The sequence below is a fragment of the Talpa europaea genome, assembly GCF_964194135.1.
Source record: "Talpa europaea genome assembly, chromosome: 10".
Lineage (NCBI taxonomy): Eukaryota > Metazoa > Chordata > Mammalia > Eulipotyphla > Talpidae > Talpa > Talpa europaea.
In genome coordinates this window covers 6,033,827-6,049,483 of record NC_140077.1, presented here as the reverse complement: position 1 = coordinate 6,049,483, position 15,657 = coordinate 6,033,827, and the positions used below count along the sequence as shown (strand labels likewise).

General features: G+C 52.6%; 1 protein-coding gene across 5 annotated transcripts in view; it reads right to left on the bottom strand.

Annotated features, from left to right (window-relative positions):
* The window catches only part of FGFR2 (fibroblast growth factor receptor 2), a gene marked incomplete at both ends in the record, with an annotated part of 89,843 nt that overhangs the window by 10,598 nt on the left and 63,588 nt on the right, over window positions 1-15,657 (bottom strand). For all 5 annotated transcript variants that reach the window (XM_084244978.1, XM_084244974.1, XM_084244976.1 and 2 more), the window contains 4 exons: window positions 3,644-3,834; window positions 5,146-5,256; window positions 7,421-7,542; window positions 9,402-9,553. In XM_084244978.1, coding sequence (XP_084101104.1) covers window positions 3,644-3,834; window positions 5,146-5,256; window positions 7,421-7,542; window positions 9,402-9,553 — 576 coding nt within the window. The remainder of the gene's footprint in view (window positions 1-3,643; window positions 3,835-5,145; window positions 5,257-7,420; window positions 7,543-9,401; window positions 9,554-15,657) is intronic.

Genomic DNA, 15,657 nt, shown 5'->3' with positions numbered 1-15,657 from the left:
TCAGGAACAGGCCCTCTGTTCAGGGGAACTGGTTCTTCCCAACAAGATCATTTTTAAGATCTTCACCAAAACTGATCTGGGTCCTTAATTACAGGAGGTCATCAGCCGGGGCTCTGGAACCTGCAAAGCCTTCAGGACATGACTGCTCCTTCCACCCCGGGCTCGTCTACAGATAATAGCAAAGAATCGGCCCTGCAGTGGGGAGCAGGGGGAGCCGGTGCAGAGACCTTCCCCTTCCCAGAGAGAGGGAGGGGCTCCCCAAGAGTCCAGAGGGGGAAGGCTTCCTTGAGAACAGAGAGAAGCAGCAATTACCTGAGCGTGGAGCGAGACAGGGACTACTGTGGGAGCAGAGAGGTGGGGAACAGGGAGCCGGCAGGGCAGTGGGTGGGTGGAGAGCTGAGAGGTGGGGTCGGGAATCAGCCCCTTCATCCTGGGAACCTCCCAGTGCCCATCTGGGAAGGGGGACAGTGACTTGGACACACCCGGTCTGGCCGGGGTGAGGGTTGGGTGACCTCCCAGCGACACTCCTCAGCATCCTGCTCCATCGAGGGGCCCTCCCAGGGCACCCGAGTTGGTCTGAGGTCACATGTGACACTGGGCACAATGCTTGCCCCTGCCTGGCAGCTCCAAAACGCAGCCGTGATCAGTAATAACAACAACTACCCTGATCACACCAGTAATGGAGCTGCTCCCAGCCTGCTGCTCCAAACTGTGTTTTCCTGCCCCATTTTAAGAAGCTCCCGTGGCTCTTTGCTCTCTCCCTCCACAACACGCACGGCTGCACACAGGCAAGGCCTCGGGGCCCTCGTGCCCAGGGTGCAAGGGGAGCGCAGCCCACTGTTCCCGCCTCCTTCTGAGCACTGCGCACCCGGGACTCCACCCCATCCCGGCCTGTGTCCTGGGAGCATCTCCCCGGGGGTGCATCTCCCCGGCGTCCCATCTCTAGATTGGAGCATTTGCAGGATTGGACTCCAGCGTCCCTGACCCTCTTCTTAGCCTCTCCGCTCACCCCCGATGCCCAACACCCCGTCCATGCCCAGGGCCTGAGCCACGCCCTCGCTGCTGCGCCCTCAGCGCTGAGCCTCCGTCTGGCGAGGCCTCCCAGGCAGGTTCTCCGTGTGCCTTGGGTTTTCCACCAAAACCCACCCCACCAGCCCCCTGCCTCGCCAAGGCTTCCTCCTCTGCACAGGCTGAGCCATTTCTCAAGCTGGGAATCCAGAAGTCATTCTCGAAGCCTTTCTCTCCTTCCCCAGAGAGGATCAATTCGTGGACGATCCTGATGGCAAAGTAGGTCCAAAATCAATCGGCTTCTCCAGCGCCTGCAACAGCCTGAATCCAACCCACAAACTGCTCTGCAGGACTCGGGTTCCTAGCCCTGTGAAAGCGAGCTCTACAGCCCAAGCTGGCGCGATTGTCCCTCAGTGGCCCCCCAGTCCGGGTGCCTGCCTGGGTCTGGGCCCCTGAATGAGCAGGGCCACCTGCCTGCAGCCACATCCCACACATCGTCAGACCCTCTGAGCGAGCACTCACCCCACGACCTTCCCGGCCCAACCCCTCCCTCCCTCCCCAAGTGCAGGCTCTTCCTCACCCCACCCTGTCTGCAGACTTCTCAGCTTCTTACTAATGTTTGCCGCCAGGTTCATTGCTGATCTCTCCTGCTCTCACCCACAGGTCCAGCACCGCAAGGTCAAGGCCTGTGTGTTCCATCACTTCACGAGGCGCCTGACCCAGGCCGCCAGGCAGCCCCACGAGGAACACTCAGGAATCTTCATGAAGGGATGAATACAATGGCCAGCCTTCCTGCCAGGAGCAGCGCCCTGTTGAGTCCAAAATACCTTCCCTTCTCCCACACGGGGATGTAAAGTGAGCAAGACCAGAGGGTCCCGCAGGGAGCTGCAGACACGCCACCCCCGGTGATTTTTTTAGGGATATTTCAAAGCTGCAGAAAAGCTGAAGTAGGACAATGGAGACGCATGTTTGCCAGATTTGCTGAGGATGACTTACTTTTCCTTCGATCCACACCCAACCGCCCCAGGCACGCGCACACACACTATACACACGTACCCTACACAAGCACATCATATACCACCACACATACACACACGCGCCACACACTAAACACACGCTAGCCAGCAGGAACAAGACATATGCACAATACACCCACGTCACACACACTCACACAAAACCACACGACACTTTCCACAGTTGCAGGCCCACTACCCTCCACTCTAACTATGTGGGCACATCCATACCTCCTATCTTGACACACCACCACTCGCCCATCCCCCCAGTTTAACACCGACACAATCCTATTAGCTAAAAAGGTTCACTCTCAAATTTCATGTGCTCATAAGTGTCCTTCAGACAAGCTGCCCCTCCCCTCTCCCCGCCTTCCCTCAGTGGGACCCAGTCCATGAGCACACACAGGTGTGCTGTTCGCACCTCCCTTAGGGGGCCTCTCGCCTGGAACATTCTCCCCAGTGTTTTTGTATTTCAGGACATTGACATTTTGATGTCTTGACAAATGTCCCCCTTTCTGGATCTAACTGTCACCTCGAGCCAGAGGCTTTCAGCTGGCACCACCCTCCCGCACCGTGTACGTGGGCACGCCACACAATCGCAGACCTCAACACTGTGAGTTTCCTAAAATCTCTATACTGGAACTTTCGCCAGAAAAAAAATCTGAAGAAAGCAGACTCTGGACTCTCGTGAAAATAAAAAACGGAACCAAACAAAAGAACAGTAATGTGGTCATCCTGGCATGAGCCTGTGTGGCCACAGACAGCAGGCAACTGAGGAGCATCCGTCCGCCGCGCATGCAGGCGGGCTCACCTGCCGGCTGCCCTGCGCCCCAGGCCCATGCCCCAGGCCCACGCCCCAGGGCCACGGCCCAGGGCCATGCCCACTGAGCTCTCACCTCTCTGGGGCCCGAGAAATTCCTGATGTCTCGCCATGTGCCACCACCTCTGCCCAAGGGGGTAGTTAGTCTGGCACCTTCTGTTCCCCAGGTGTGGGCTAAGAAAGGGTGTCTCGGGTCATCCAAAATGCCCCGGAGCACCTCTGGACACCTGTCGAACCACTTCCACAATGACGCAGATGTTTCTAGTTTGCGGCAAGTGGCATGCATGGCCCGCGGGAGTGTCACCTGGGGGGCCCTGCCAACTCTAACCACAGGGGTTCACCCCATGAAATGCAACCAAATAAACCCAGAGCATATCCAGGACTCAAGGTTGTTAAAATATCCCTGTGTTATCTTTACTCTTAGAATATTTCGGCCATTGCAAACTCAAGATCAAACACAAGACCCAAAGTCTATGTCCCAAAGCCCAATAACCACAAAACAAACAAAGCCAAAACAATCGCCAGAATTACAGGCAGGACTCCCCCACCAGCTGTTCCCGGAGCTAAATCCCAGGAGGGCACAACCAGCTGTGACAGAGAAACATGCCTTTTCTATGTTTCTGTAGGCTCTGCTTAGGCCTTTGAAGAGCTGAGGAAACCCTAACGTGAATAATGCAGTATTTTCCAGGTTGCCTAAGACAGGCAAGGGCTTGACCTAGCAAATGAGCCCATCCGCATGGCCTGCTTTCTTCAAAGACATTCTGCACTAGAATCCACCCCATGGAGAAGGCACAGGACTCACTTTCTGGGAAGCCAGGTACTCCATGCCTCTGGCCAGCTGGTAGGTACATGACACCAAGTCCTTGAAGGTCATCTGCTCCTCGGGAACACGGTTGATGTCGTAGGAATACTCCATGCCAGGAGGCCTCCGGGCTCGCAGGTACTCACGGAGGTTACCTTTGGAGGCGTACTCAACGATGACGTAGAGAGGCCCTGTGGATGGAGAAGGGGCGCTCCTGAGGCCGAGGCCAGGGCCCTCCGGTGTGCTCAGCAAAGAGGTTTCAGTTATGACAACCCTGGGCTTTATTTTTTTAGACATATAGAAAAGCAAATGCAAAAGCAGAGCACCTGCCTTCTTTTTTCCCCCAAATGATAACAGACACTTGGAGAAGGCCATCTCAAAAAGTCTTTCAGAAATAAACAAAGGTGCTGTGAGCATCCTTCCCGATCATTCCAGTCTCTCACCCGGGGCCTCTTGGAAAGCAATCAGAAATGGACTCCTTCCAGTTCATTTTATGATTTCACATGCATACACACACCAAGAAGCAATAAATTCTTTTTAATCACATGCATGAATAATAAAGGTAGAGCCCTACAACATTTCCCACACACATGATCCTTACAGAACCTAATTAGGCTGATAAAAATAAATTTAGATCATTTCTTTTAACAGTGACATATATTCTGTCCCATAAACACACCATATTTTATTTAGTCATTTTCTTATAGGTAGCGTCCAGGTCTGGGACACAGCACGGAACACACAATGGGCATTTCTGCATCTATGTCCTTATGCCCACATGCCATCACTTTTCCATGCTGCAGAACATAGCATGGGAAGCGAAGGTCCACAGCCAAGTCCGGCTAGTACCCGGCACACAGCCACTTCTCACCACAACAGCAGGTGGACAAAACTGAAAGTATTTATAATCACCCTTTACAGAAAAGTCTTCTGACTCCTGGCACAGCTCTAAAGAGAAACCCCTCTAGGGTAAAGACTGGTTGCTTCAATTTTATTACCCCAGATAGACCTGCAAAGGTGAGCTCTTCAGTGACAGAAGCCAAGTCTCTCCCAGCCCAAGGGAGATAACATGTCCCTTTATACACACTCTTCCTTTTAAGATAGTCTTGGGAATCTAGCCATCTGTTGCCCACAGCAAGACAGCTTCCAGAATGTCCATTTTAAGGGGAGAACTTGTCAAGCAGAACAGAGACTCTTGTTTTGAGACATCTCTTAGCAACTACAAACAATAACGTAAGGTGGCCACCTTCTCCAAACCCGTCCAGGTTATGCCCTAAACAGCCATAGGCCCTCCCACCCAAAGTCAGCCAGCCAATGCCCACCCACCACTCTCCGGCCCCCCAGGAATGGTCACCAAGCCCCTGTGTTCATGGTCAGGAACACCATTCTAAGGGATTTTAGGGAGAACTTTAAACACCCTGAGTTGCCCTGGAAGCAAGACCCAGAATGAAGCCAGCACTGCACCTCCGAGTATTGGGGTGAAAGCATTTGCCCTGACTCACCATCCTGAGTACAGGCTCCAAGGAGGTTGATGATATTTTTGTGTTTTCCAATCATCTTCATCATCTCCATCTCGGACACTAGATCTGACAGGTCTTTCTCCGTGGCGTCATCTACAAACATCAGGCAAATTGCAGATCATTTTCCTCTAACCCATCGCTATTGGCAGGTGTGAGCAGAGTCCAAATAGCCTGAAAATTTTCTGAACAGGATTTCCAAGCAATCCCCCTTATTTTATTGGGAAGGAGGCAAAGGCCAGGTGGGAGCTGCCTGGCTCCAAGTTAAAGCACTAATTTGGGGTCAGTGGGGTCAAAAGCGAAGTCTGGAACATGGGCCTCTGACGCAAAGGCCACTTCTTTTCCAACAAACCCCTTAGATTTGGGGGGCTGACTCTCTTGTGAAATAATTCCATCCTCTGGCATATGTATGGTGCTCCAACTCCCTGTTGCCTGAAAGCAACTGTAAGGACTTAAGGACAGGTGAAGGCCGGTAGAGGCACTTCCCAGACCCAGTACCCTGAGAGCATTCGGAGGAGGTGCACAGCGCCCTGCACCTGTGCACTCACATCGCAGGCACGCGCATTCTGAGCAGTGGGGCGGAGAGAGGGGGCTTCCATACCTCCTAGGGGCTTCTCAAAGGGGACTGTGACAGCCCCACCCAAAAAAAGGCAAGTTTTACAAGCCTCTGCTCTGTCAAGTCAAGCAAGACTGACCTAGGTCCTGCGTCCCTGGGCTCACAGCTTCTAGAAAGCAGCACAACTCACATGCCCCATTGTGGCAAATTCAGCATGGACAGATCTGGACTTACTAACACAAGGAAACAAGGGCAGAGACGAGAGTCATGCTGCAAAGAGTTTTTGAGCAGCCCGAGAGGCAGAGAGACCGGGACTGAGTGTGAGACCCACACTGGCATGACTGGAGGGCAGGGCTCTGCCATGGAGAGGGGAGGGTGCCCCGTGCTCACCCGCTTAGGGTGTTCTCCAGATCCAAGGCACACACTGGCTGCACAAAGGACGTGTCCCAAGGCTCTGGGGCTTAGGACCTTACCCATCCTACAGGGAAGGCCAGCAGGGGTGCAGCCAGAAACTCAGCTGCCACGGCTCCCTCCTGCAACATCCTGGGTATCTCTGGGCCCTGTACCCTCAAAAAATGAGCACTGAAAAGAGATGGGAAGCCTGGGCCTTCCCCACAGGGGACCTTGGTCCCCAGCCAGCGGCTGCCTGGGCCACCCCACACCTGCCGCCCTGCGGGGCCTGGGCACTCAAGGCAGGTCATGAGCCAGAAGGCTCCCTATGGGTGGGATGCAGCTTCACGGCCTGGCCTTTCCTGAAGAGCCCCTCTACGCAGCAGCTTAGAAAAAACAAAAAGTCAGCATTTTTTCTTCTATTTCCAGCCCGCAGTTTCCCTTGGGCAGGGATATGAAGACTGTCCCATGGGAACCCACACAAGAAAGAAACCCTGACTCTCAGTACACCCCCAACGCGGCAGGCACCCCAAGTGCCAAGAACAGACTCTTCCTGGACACCGGGGGACACTCGGCTGGGGGTGTGCTTCCTGGGGTCCCCAGGATGGATTCACAGCGTGACTGTTCCCTGTCACTCCTCCCGCAACGGGGACCCTGCCAGGGAAGCGCCTGGTGGAAAGACCCTCAAGCTCGCTGGCCGGAGGCAGGCAGTGGGGCTGAGGCTCCTGCAGAAGGGGCAGCCTCCCCCAGACGCAGCTTGGTCTCCCTCTCGGGGAACCGATTCTACGTCCCGGAAGGCTCCGCACCTGCACCAGCACCCACACGGCTCGCTGCTTTTCCCGAAAGAGCCCTCGGGACAGTGTGATTTCTGCTGTGTGCCTCTGAAGAGCGAGACGGCGTGGTCCCCTCTCCCCCAGCACCCTCCACCCCAGCTTCATCCAAGTCTCCTCTTTGCAAGTTAAAGTTGGGGTCCTCCATCTGATGCACCAACACCCGCCCAAAGTAATTATATGGGAGCTGAGACCTCAGCACAAATACAGGAGAAAGAATCCCGGTCATCTACAAGGATTGAAAAATAACACAATTTAGGGGACAGCTACTTTCTAACAAAACCGGCTTTTCTTTTTCCTAAGTGCACACAGCTCAAGATAAATAGTCTGTCCAAGATGCTGATTTATACTGAAAACTTCTCGACCCCTGGGTCAGCTATGTGCTCTCTGACCCCGGCGGCAGCGATAGAGCTGACAAGCCACAAAAGGCACATTCTTGATAAGCTGTGCCGCCCCTCCCCCACCTGCCGCCCCTCCCCATCACCTTTCAGCATCTTCACGGCCACAGTGACGGCTTCCTTGGGCTTCTCTTTGTCGATTCCCACCGCTTCGGCCATGACCACTTGCCCAAAGCAACCTTCCCCCAGGGGTTTGCCCAGCGTCAGCCTAAAAGCATAAATAGGGGATTAGTGCCCAGCATCTGGTGAGGGTGGAGGGAGGGAAATTCCAGAACTAAATATAAAAATCTTTCAGCGGCTTGCGAAAGCATGGAGCATTTATCATATGGAACTAATGAGACCTGGGGTCCACACGCACTGGAGCGTGTTTCGGTGACGTTTTAGGGCATGACAATTGCTGGCAGAACAGCTCTTGCAGCCTCAGTTTCTTTTCTAGGAAGGCATCCTAGGTGGTGAGGTGGTCAGATCGCCTCGGTGCTATCAGGAGAAGATTTTGATCTCCAGTCAGTCAAGGATTTGTCATTTACAATGTCTCAAGGAAAGACAGAAAAGTTATTCTTAGTTTTTTTGTCTGCGATGTCTCTAAAATCCCTATGAGTCAAATACCAAGGGATTTCATGGTCACAAGTGACGAACCTTAAACACGTTTCAAGGAATCTCTAGTTTTTTGCTAAAGAAATTTTTAGAAGTTGGGGAGAGTAGCTTTTTTTTAACATAACAGTCTAGAAATCCCTATGACCCCGAATTAATTATGAAGAAATCCACAGTAAACACAACAAACTCAATTCCTGAGCTCGAAAGCCTTTAATGTCCCCACACGAGTAGCCATCTACGTCCCTGGGCATTCCAGAAGCCCCAGAATGGAGAACTCTTCGAAGCACTTACGAATGTGAGTTTTTCACTCAAGCACAACACAGCACAATATTGAGCTGCCCTCAGCGAAGCGTGTTTATGGCAAGTACACAATGGTTTGCGAACGCTCAACCTAAAGGCCGAGGGCAGCGTATACTGAGGTCATTTTGCGTAGGCTGAGGTCATTCTGTCTCTCCTCTGAACTAAAATTAAATTTAATATCTTGGCAGAAAGTAAACATTTGCATTGGAAAAATGGCTAATTTATGTCCAATCGCCCTGCTACTCCAAGCCTAACAAGGCTTTCTTTGTGTAACTTCGGCCTCCGATCTAATAAACTACTTCTAAATAGCCCTCATTCACGGAAATCTGCCCCACCTACATCAGTGCTACACACTGTTTTGAAACGCTCAGCACTCAGATTTTCCACACTCAGGGTCCCCCCGTGGGAGCGACCAGTTCGGCACATACAGAATCCACTGTTGACTTCAGCGCCACAGGTGGCAGCAGCTCAGGCACTGAACCCAGAGCTGTAGCTCCTTAAAATATGATGGCAGTTCCCTGCTCAGCCCTGTGCACGACAGGACTTGCACAGGAACCCACCTACATGCCTAAGCAAACCAGGGGGCTGGGAGATTCAAGAGAAACAACTCCTTTCTCTCTCCACTTTCTACAGGCAAAGAAATCATTCTTTATGTTTTCTCTGCACCTCCCCGGGACATGTTCAATAAAAGGAATGAATGAATGGTCTTTTCTCAACGCTACACAAATAATCTGATTGTTACGTCTGTTAACACTGACAGGATACCCAGACAGTCACTCGGTCCCAGTTCATGGGGCACATTCACTGGCTGCTGGGTAACAACTGGTGTGGAGCTGTGTGAGTCAAAATGACACGTGTCGGTAAGCCCCCTCCTTCCAAATAGAGCTCCTACCTCCAGTCCCTGGGAAAGCTTATCTCTGTATTTCCAAGTGTGCACATGAGATCTTTCTATTAGTAATTAAACATTTCTTTCTCTGACACACACTCCAGAAGACACCCCAAACGTCAAGACAAACAGGGCCGTCGTCCACAAGCCAGTGACATCATCTCACTCCCGTTGACATTGTCAGAGCAAAACCTTTGAGGTTCAGAGTCATAGGAAGAAAATTTCAAGCCAACAGCCCCAAGTGACCGGCGTCCCCACTCGGGCACATGCCCTGTAGAAATACTCACTTATCTCTCGGGAACTCCCACTTTGGGTCTTCTGGCAGTTCATACTCAGAGACCCCAGCCAGCATGGGGGTGTCTGCTGTTGAGGAGAGGCGTGTTGTTATCCTCACCAGGGGGGTGTTGGAGTTCATGGAGGAGCTGGACTCAGCAGAAACCTGGATACAAAATGCAAAGACACGGAGATGTAATTCTGGCTCCCCTGCGAAGGCCCGAGGCCACCGGGAGCCCAGCCAGGTGGTCAACTGGTCAACTGGTAAGAAGAACAGATGGGGCTGGCCGAAGGCATGGGAACGAATCTAGGGCCAAAACCAAGTACATTCCAACTCCTTTGCACTCCTGTCTATGCGGTACTGATTTTCATCCAAATTATATGTTCTGAAGACCCGTTTTCCAACACTTGTAGACAGCGCCTGATTAAGTCTTCTTTCTGTCCTAATTCCTCAAGTCAGTCAGTCGCTGAAGGACAGACAGACCCAGCCACTCACTCTCGCTTTTCTGCCTACCCCTTATTGATCTGGAGAGAGTGGAGCATCCCGTCACCAGCTCAGCTCCCAAACCTACGCTGCACTCGTGGGGCTCCATTAAAACTTGTGGAAAAATCCGCGCCTCAGTATTTCCTCCATCTCTTATAAAGCAGAGTAGCTCAAGAACTGGCTCTAGGATTCCAGTAGCTCCCAGTGCTTTCACTGGGTTTACCTGAGACCCAGGCCCAGGGACCATTCTTGGCGCCCCCCACCCCAAGTCCTTTGGGGACTCCTGGGAGCCTAGACCATGGGGGAAAATCAACTGCCTCTTGCCAACTTCAGTTTCAGTAACTAGATAATTGAAGACACGAGGCAAACAATCAAGGGTTAAAAAGCACATCTGCACTCACAGTCCCGGGGAAGCTCCTCCCCCACCCCCACCCAGCACCAAGCAGAGCTTCACCTGCCCACTTTAATCCACACCCACTTTAGTTCACGTCTGACAAAACAGTTATTTCTAAAATCATCGTCTTCCCTCCTCTGGTTCCTATGATGGAAAACACGCCCACTCGACAGCCATTTCTGAGGGTCCAGGCTGCTGAGCTCCCCCACATCCTGAGCCTGTCCCAGGACGGGAGGAAAGTGGGCACATAAGGAAACTGTAGTGGCAAACAGAGTTTAAGAGCAGAGAAACCTAACATGCAGCCTGAAGTTAGCTGCTCAGCCACTAACCTATGACCCAAAAGGAATCTGCGTCCATAAACCATGGCAAAAGTTCACGTCCATAAACACATACACACCTTTTCCCCAAACAGTGTCCCACAAGGTTTTAATGTGAATGCTTTTCAAATGCTACTGTCATCATTATTACAAATTTTAAACCCCCTATACAATTTCTGGTCACTGATGGAAATTTAGTTCAGGTGAAGTAGAGAGGTTTTGGGTCCATGTACAAATCTGGAAAATGCTTTTATAAAAAATGCCCAAAGTATAAGAAACGATAGAATTGGATCACTGTCTGCTGAGGCATATCTTAATTCTACCTCCATGCATTTTTACTATGCTTTTAAAATCCCCGCTGGGGCTGTAACGCAGGACTGGCTTTCTCTTCACTCCCTTTCACTCCACAGCTAACCTGCTGCCGGGCCTTGGCACAGGCCTTTGTCCCGACCCCTCCATAGAAGCTGGGATTTCACCAGAGCCCCCCTCATTGTGCCCCTCAGGCAATCCCCGCCCCCCACCCATGCATTCTTTTGCTAATTCAAGCCCTTCGTTTTCTGCACAAAATCCTAAGCTCCCCTTTCCAGCTCTTTTTCTTCATTTCCAGAGTCTCTTTTTCATGTAATTTAAAAAGATTCCATGGAGAGTGATCATTGGGTTATTTATAAACAATAAACGCTAACACTTGGAGACACTGTCTTCCCCCAACTCCTGGCAGGCAACCATTTCAGCTTCCTCACTTTCTGGAATCTCTTCACCACGTGCCATAAATCAAGCTTTTAACTGAATGTGCTTTCTGTGGGTTTCCACAGCCCATGTGGGAGATTAAGCAAGGAAGTGGTTTTTTCTTTTCTTTTTCAAGGGCCACCAAGAAGCAGTGTTATCTCTTTAGACTAGATTAAAGGGAACAGCTAGAGGGACCCCCCCAGAGAAAGGAGTGGCAGGAGCAGAGAGGCCGGGCAGGCGTGAGGATTATTTGTGTGTTTACGCCCGAGACTGCTCCAACAGCCAGTTAGAGGAGCCCTCTGGGCCCCGGCTGTGAACCCCAGCCCCGAACCATAACACCAGGCCCGGAGTTGCTAGTTTTGCTGCAAGCCGTGCGCTCTGCTCCCTGGGGCCTCACAAGCGCCTCCGGCTGAGTGGCTGATCTTCAGGCACAGGCGTTTCTGAAAATGGATCCATTTCTCCCTTCACAACAACATTCAGGTAACTGGGTGAGGCTCCAACCCAAACCTCCCCAGACACCATGAACAAGTCCGTCAGAGCCCAGGCCACGGACCCAGCAGGGCTGGTCCTCAGATCACATCAGCCACAACCAGGGTCAGAGGTCAGGCGAACAGGCATGTCCTTCGGAGGCTGAGAGGAGAGACCAGCTGTAGGGTAAAGAAAATGTCAGACTTTTCTGCCCTCCCGCCATCAGGATAGACGATGGATCTTGCGGTCCTGAATGCATGCCTGATGGCGGGCACCTGGAGTAGGGTGTGGGCATAGGTAGATGGGATTCACCTGGGCTAAGACTGGGCTTTTAAGGCTGGCGTCACGGGGACGCCAGCAGAAGCCGAAGCAAAAAGCCGAGAGAGAAGGCCAGAGAGCCCGTAGAGTGAAGACCTGCTGGGGGCTGGGAGGCATGCCAGCCTCCCAGCTCCTCAGCCCCACAGTACTCCTAATCCCAATAAAAACCTGCAAAACCACTGAGGACTCTGACTCCTCCTTTACCTGGTCTGCTGGATCCTAGAAAACCTGCACTGTGTCCATTCCTGCCCCTACACCAGCCAAGCGGGGGCCAGAGGAGGCAGGCGCACGTGGCGAGGCAGAGTCCAGCCACGCTCCCCATGGCCCCTGTGCTCACCCAGGTGCCTGCTGGGGCCAGCGAGTCTTCGTGAGTCCGAAACCAGAGACTATTCTGAGATCACATGTTGAGGTGCAAGGGAGTACATGAGCTGCCAGAAGCGAAACTACTTCCTGAATTTGGTATTTAATGCCCACTATCCACAGCACCCAAACTGGCATGAACCCTGCTTTATCCTCATCACAACATCCCCGGAACATGTCATTTGCTTCAAAGATACTGTTATCAAGATGTCCTCAATTGCTCTTGGTTTTCTCCTAGTGTCCAATCTACCTGTACCAGCAACAGAGAAGGTGGAACTGCAGCCTGAGAAACATGCCCGAGCCCCTTCCAAGAGGCACCTGGTGTGGGACAGTGTGAGCTCCACGCTGTGTGTGTCCCTCCTACTGGGAGATGCGCTTACCTGCAAAGGAGACACTTACATCTCCACCCTGCCCTGTGGAAGCTTCTGGCTCCATAGAGAAAACCTGGCTCAGCAAACCCAGCAATACCCCTGCCCTAAACCAACATCCTCACTTTCCAGGGGAGCTCTCCCCGCCACCCAGTTGCCATGTGCAGAACACAGAAAGTGAAGCCCTCTGGGAGCCATGGGTGGGCAGAGGTCACCTCACCAGGGCCATGACTGGCTGCCCCCAGTGGCCCCACAGACCTGCAAGAGAGCTGGGTGCCAGCAGAAGAGCAGGTGAGCAGGCACCTGGCAGGAGTTTCCCAACCCCCGCCCAGCATGTGGGACACACGGACTCCATGGCCACCTGGTTACCCACGCCAAAAAGCCATCGCTTTCTCCAAGCATCAAAAGCACAGTCTCGGGCCTCCCTGGTGATGCAGGTGGTTGAGGGCTGCACTGTGAAGCTGTTCACAGTCTCTGCAGCGCGGGTTTGATCCCAACCAGTGGGCGAGAATTTCGCATGGCGCGGCAGACCTCTCCTGTCTCGCCCGCTGCTCCCCTCAGCAGTGTATTTCGTCAGTCTGCCTGTTCTGTTCCCTGCTCTGTCTCTGGTGAATCCTCTCACCCTCCTGCACATCTGGCCTATACCCCAGTTCTTGTATAAATAAATAAATCTTTAAAAAAAAAAAAAAAGCACAGTCTCAAAAACTTTCATTTCTTCTTTGGTCCTAGAGCAAAACAGTTTTGACACAAAATACCATAAACTGAAATGTCTGTCTTATGCCAGTAAGTCCAGTACAGACTAGCAGATGCCAAGAAGGAAAAACTCACAATGGGATAGAATGAACACACACACACACACACACACACACATACACACACACACCCTTGTTTTGCAAAGAGAACATGATGGATGCAGCTGAGCAGGAAGTCGTGGAGGTGCGTGAGGGGGGGAGGGAAGGGGAGGGCAAGAGTCCAGGCCCAGCAGGTAAAATTCGACCCATTCCCAAGACCCGGAGCGCTTGGGAAGGGGGTGGGGCCCGCACAGCAGGAAAAGTGGCCCCGGTAAATGCCTGGGAGCAACCCATCCCCAAGACATCTGGTTCCAGCTCACCTGTCGACAGGTAAAGGTATGCCTGGCATCCCTGAGGCATTTCCTCTGTCATCAACATCTCTGCTGGCCTCCTTTCATTCCAGCTCCAGTCCAATGACCCTCTTTCATGCGATAAGCATCTCCGTCCCCACCCGAGCCCTCCCCCCCGCCCCCCCGCCCCCCCGCCCCCCCCCCCGCCCCCCCTGCTATGGCGAGTCTCCATGAAGAGGCACATTCCTCCCTGACATTGATGAGCTGCGGGGATAGTGACAGCCCCCAAATAAACTCCTCTCCCAGAGAGGGCTTCTCCAGGGGACCCGCCTCCATGTCTCTCCCTGCTGACCCCATGAAACAGGAGGCCACGCTCATAACCCCAACAATCCTGGAGCCAGCGGGAGGGTGATGGGCCAGGTGTGACATGGAGCTTAGGTGAGACGAGCGTTCAGAAAGTGAGGATGGAGGAGGAGGGAGAAGAAAGGAGGCTGAATGTTCTCTTCTGCCACACGACCAGCCAAGGAGGAGGACTCGAGGAAAGACCAGTAGGTGGGACAGATGGAATAGACGCGAGGGCTGGTCAAGGCAGTTTCCAGAGCATCTGCCGCGTGTGTATTAGAAAGAAGGCCACTGGAGCCGTCGCAGAGAAGAGGAGGAAATAATTATGGCCCAATGGCCTAAAGATGCCAAAGGACAGGATTCTTCCCGAAGGTAGCATTTTTCCCTATTAGACAAAAAATAATAGCGCTGGGAACACCACTCCCTGTTTCAAATCCCGAAGGCCAGGCTCTAAGGGCGTGGCAGTAGAATGACCCAGAGGGAGCTGGTGGAGGCAGACAGGGTGGGACAGGGTGGCCAAGGCCCCTGAAGGTCCCTGAAGCCCAAGCGGGCTGGGGTCCTGAGAATGACAGTGGTGTCGTTTTAATAACAACAGCAAATTTGATGGCAGGACTGACAAATGGAAACCTCTTCCCCTTGCTGTTAACAGTTCAGTCATTCCCCTGCCCTCGACACCCACTCCAAATGCTATCCTCAGCGCCCCCTCCAGGAAGACCAGCTAGGATGCGACTTCACAGGGGTCAGCGAGGACCACTCAGCCTGGGGTCTGCAGCTGGACCGAGGGTGCCTGATCCTGCTGCAGCTGCTGCCGAACAGCTGGTTCCTGGTCCTGCCTGATGCCTCCTCCAGGAATGTCAGCACCAGCTCAAGTCCCTGAGAAACAGGGCTGGGATTACCCTGAATCCTACAGGTGCATTACAGAATCACCAGGGACTTGCAATCAGAACCGAGTTCCAAAAACTTGATGAACAGTCTGTGCTCACACCTGCCTGCTCTACCACCTACATGCAGGGGGCAGAGGCCACGGCATTGCTTGTCCCGCTCAGCTCTACAGGGCTTTGGTGAAAGGCAGGACTTTGGTGTAAGCTCTAGCTCACCTGATTTCCCCAAAGCAAAATTAAACCTATCAGGAGGTACATTCAAGCAAAAATTGACCACCAAAGACCAAGCACCAAGTTAAAAACCATCATCACCCAGTCAATATAAAAAATCACTCCCCCAGTGAATCCTCAACCAGCCCTGTCAGCTACTCACAATGACGTAACATATTTATACAATCGACTTAAAAATCAAGAAATCTGAGCCTAAGTTCAGTTTAGGATGACATCACGGGCCAGCTTGAGTCAAGTAGTAATTCAGAGTCACCTGCAGGGCATAGGTTTCTGACCTCGACTTAATAAATAAGTCAAAGA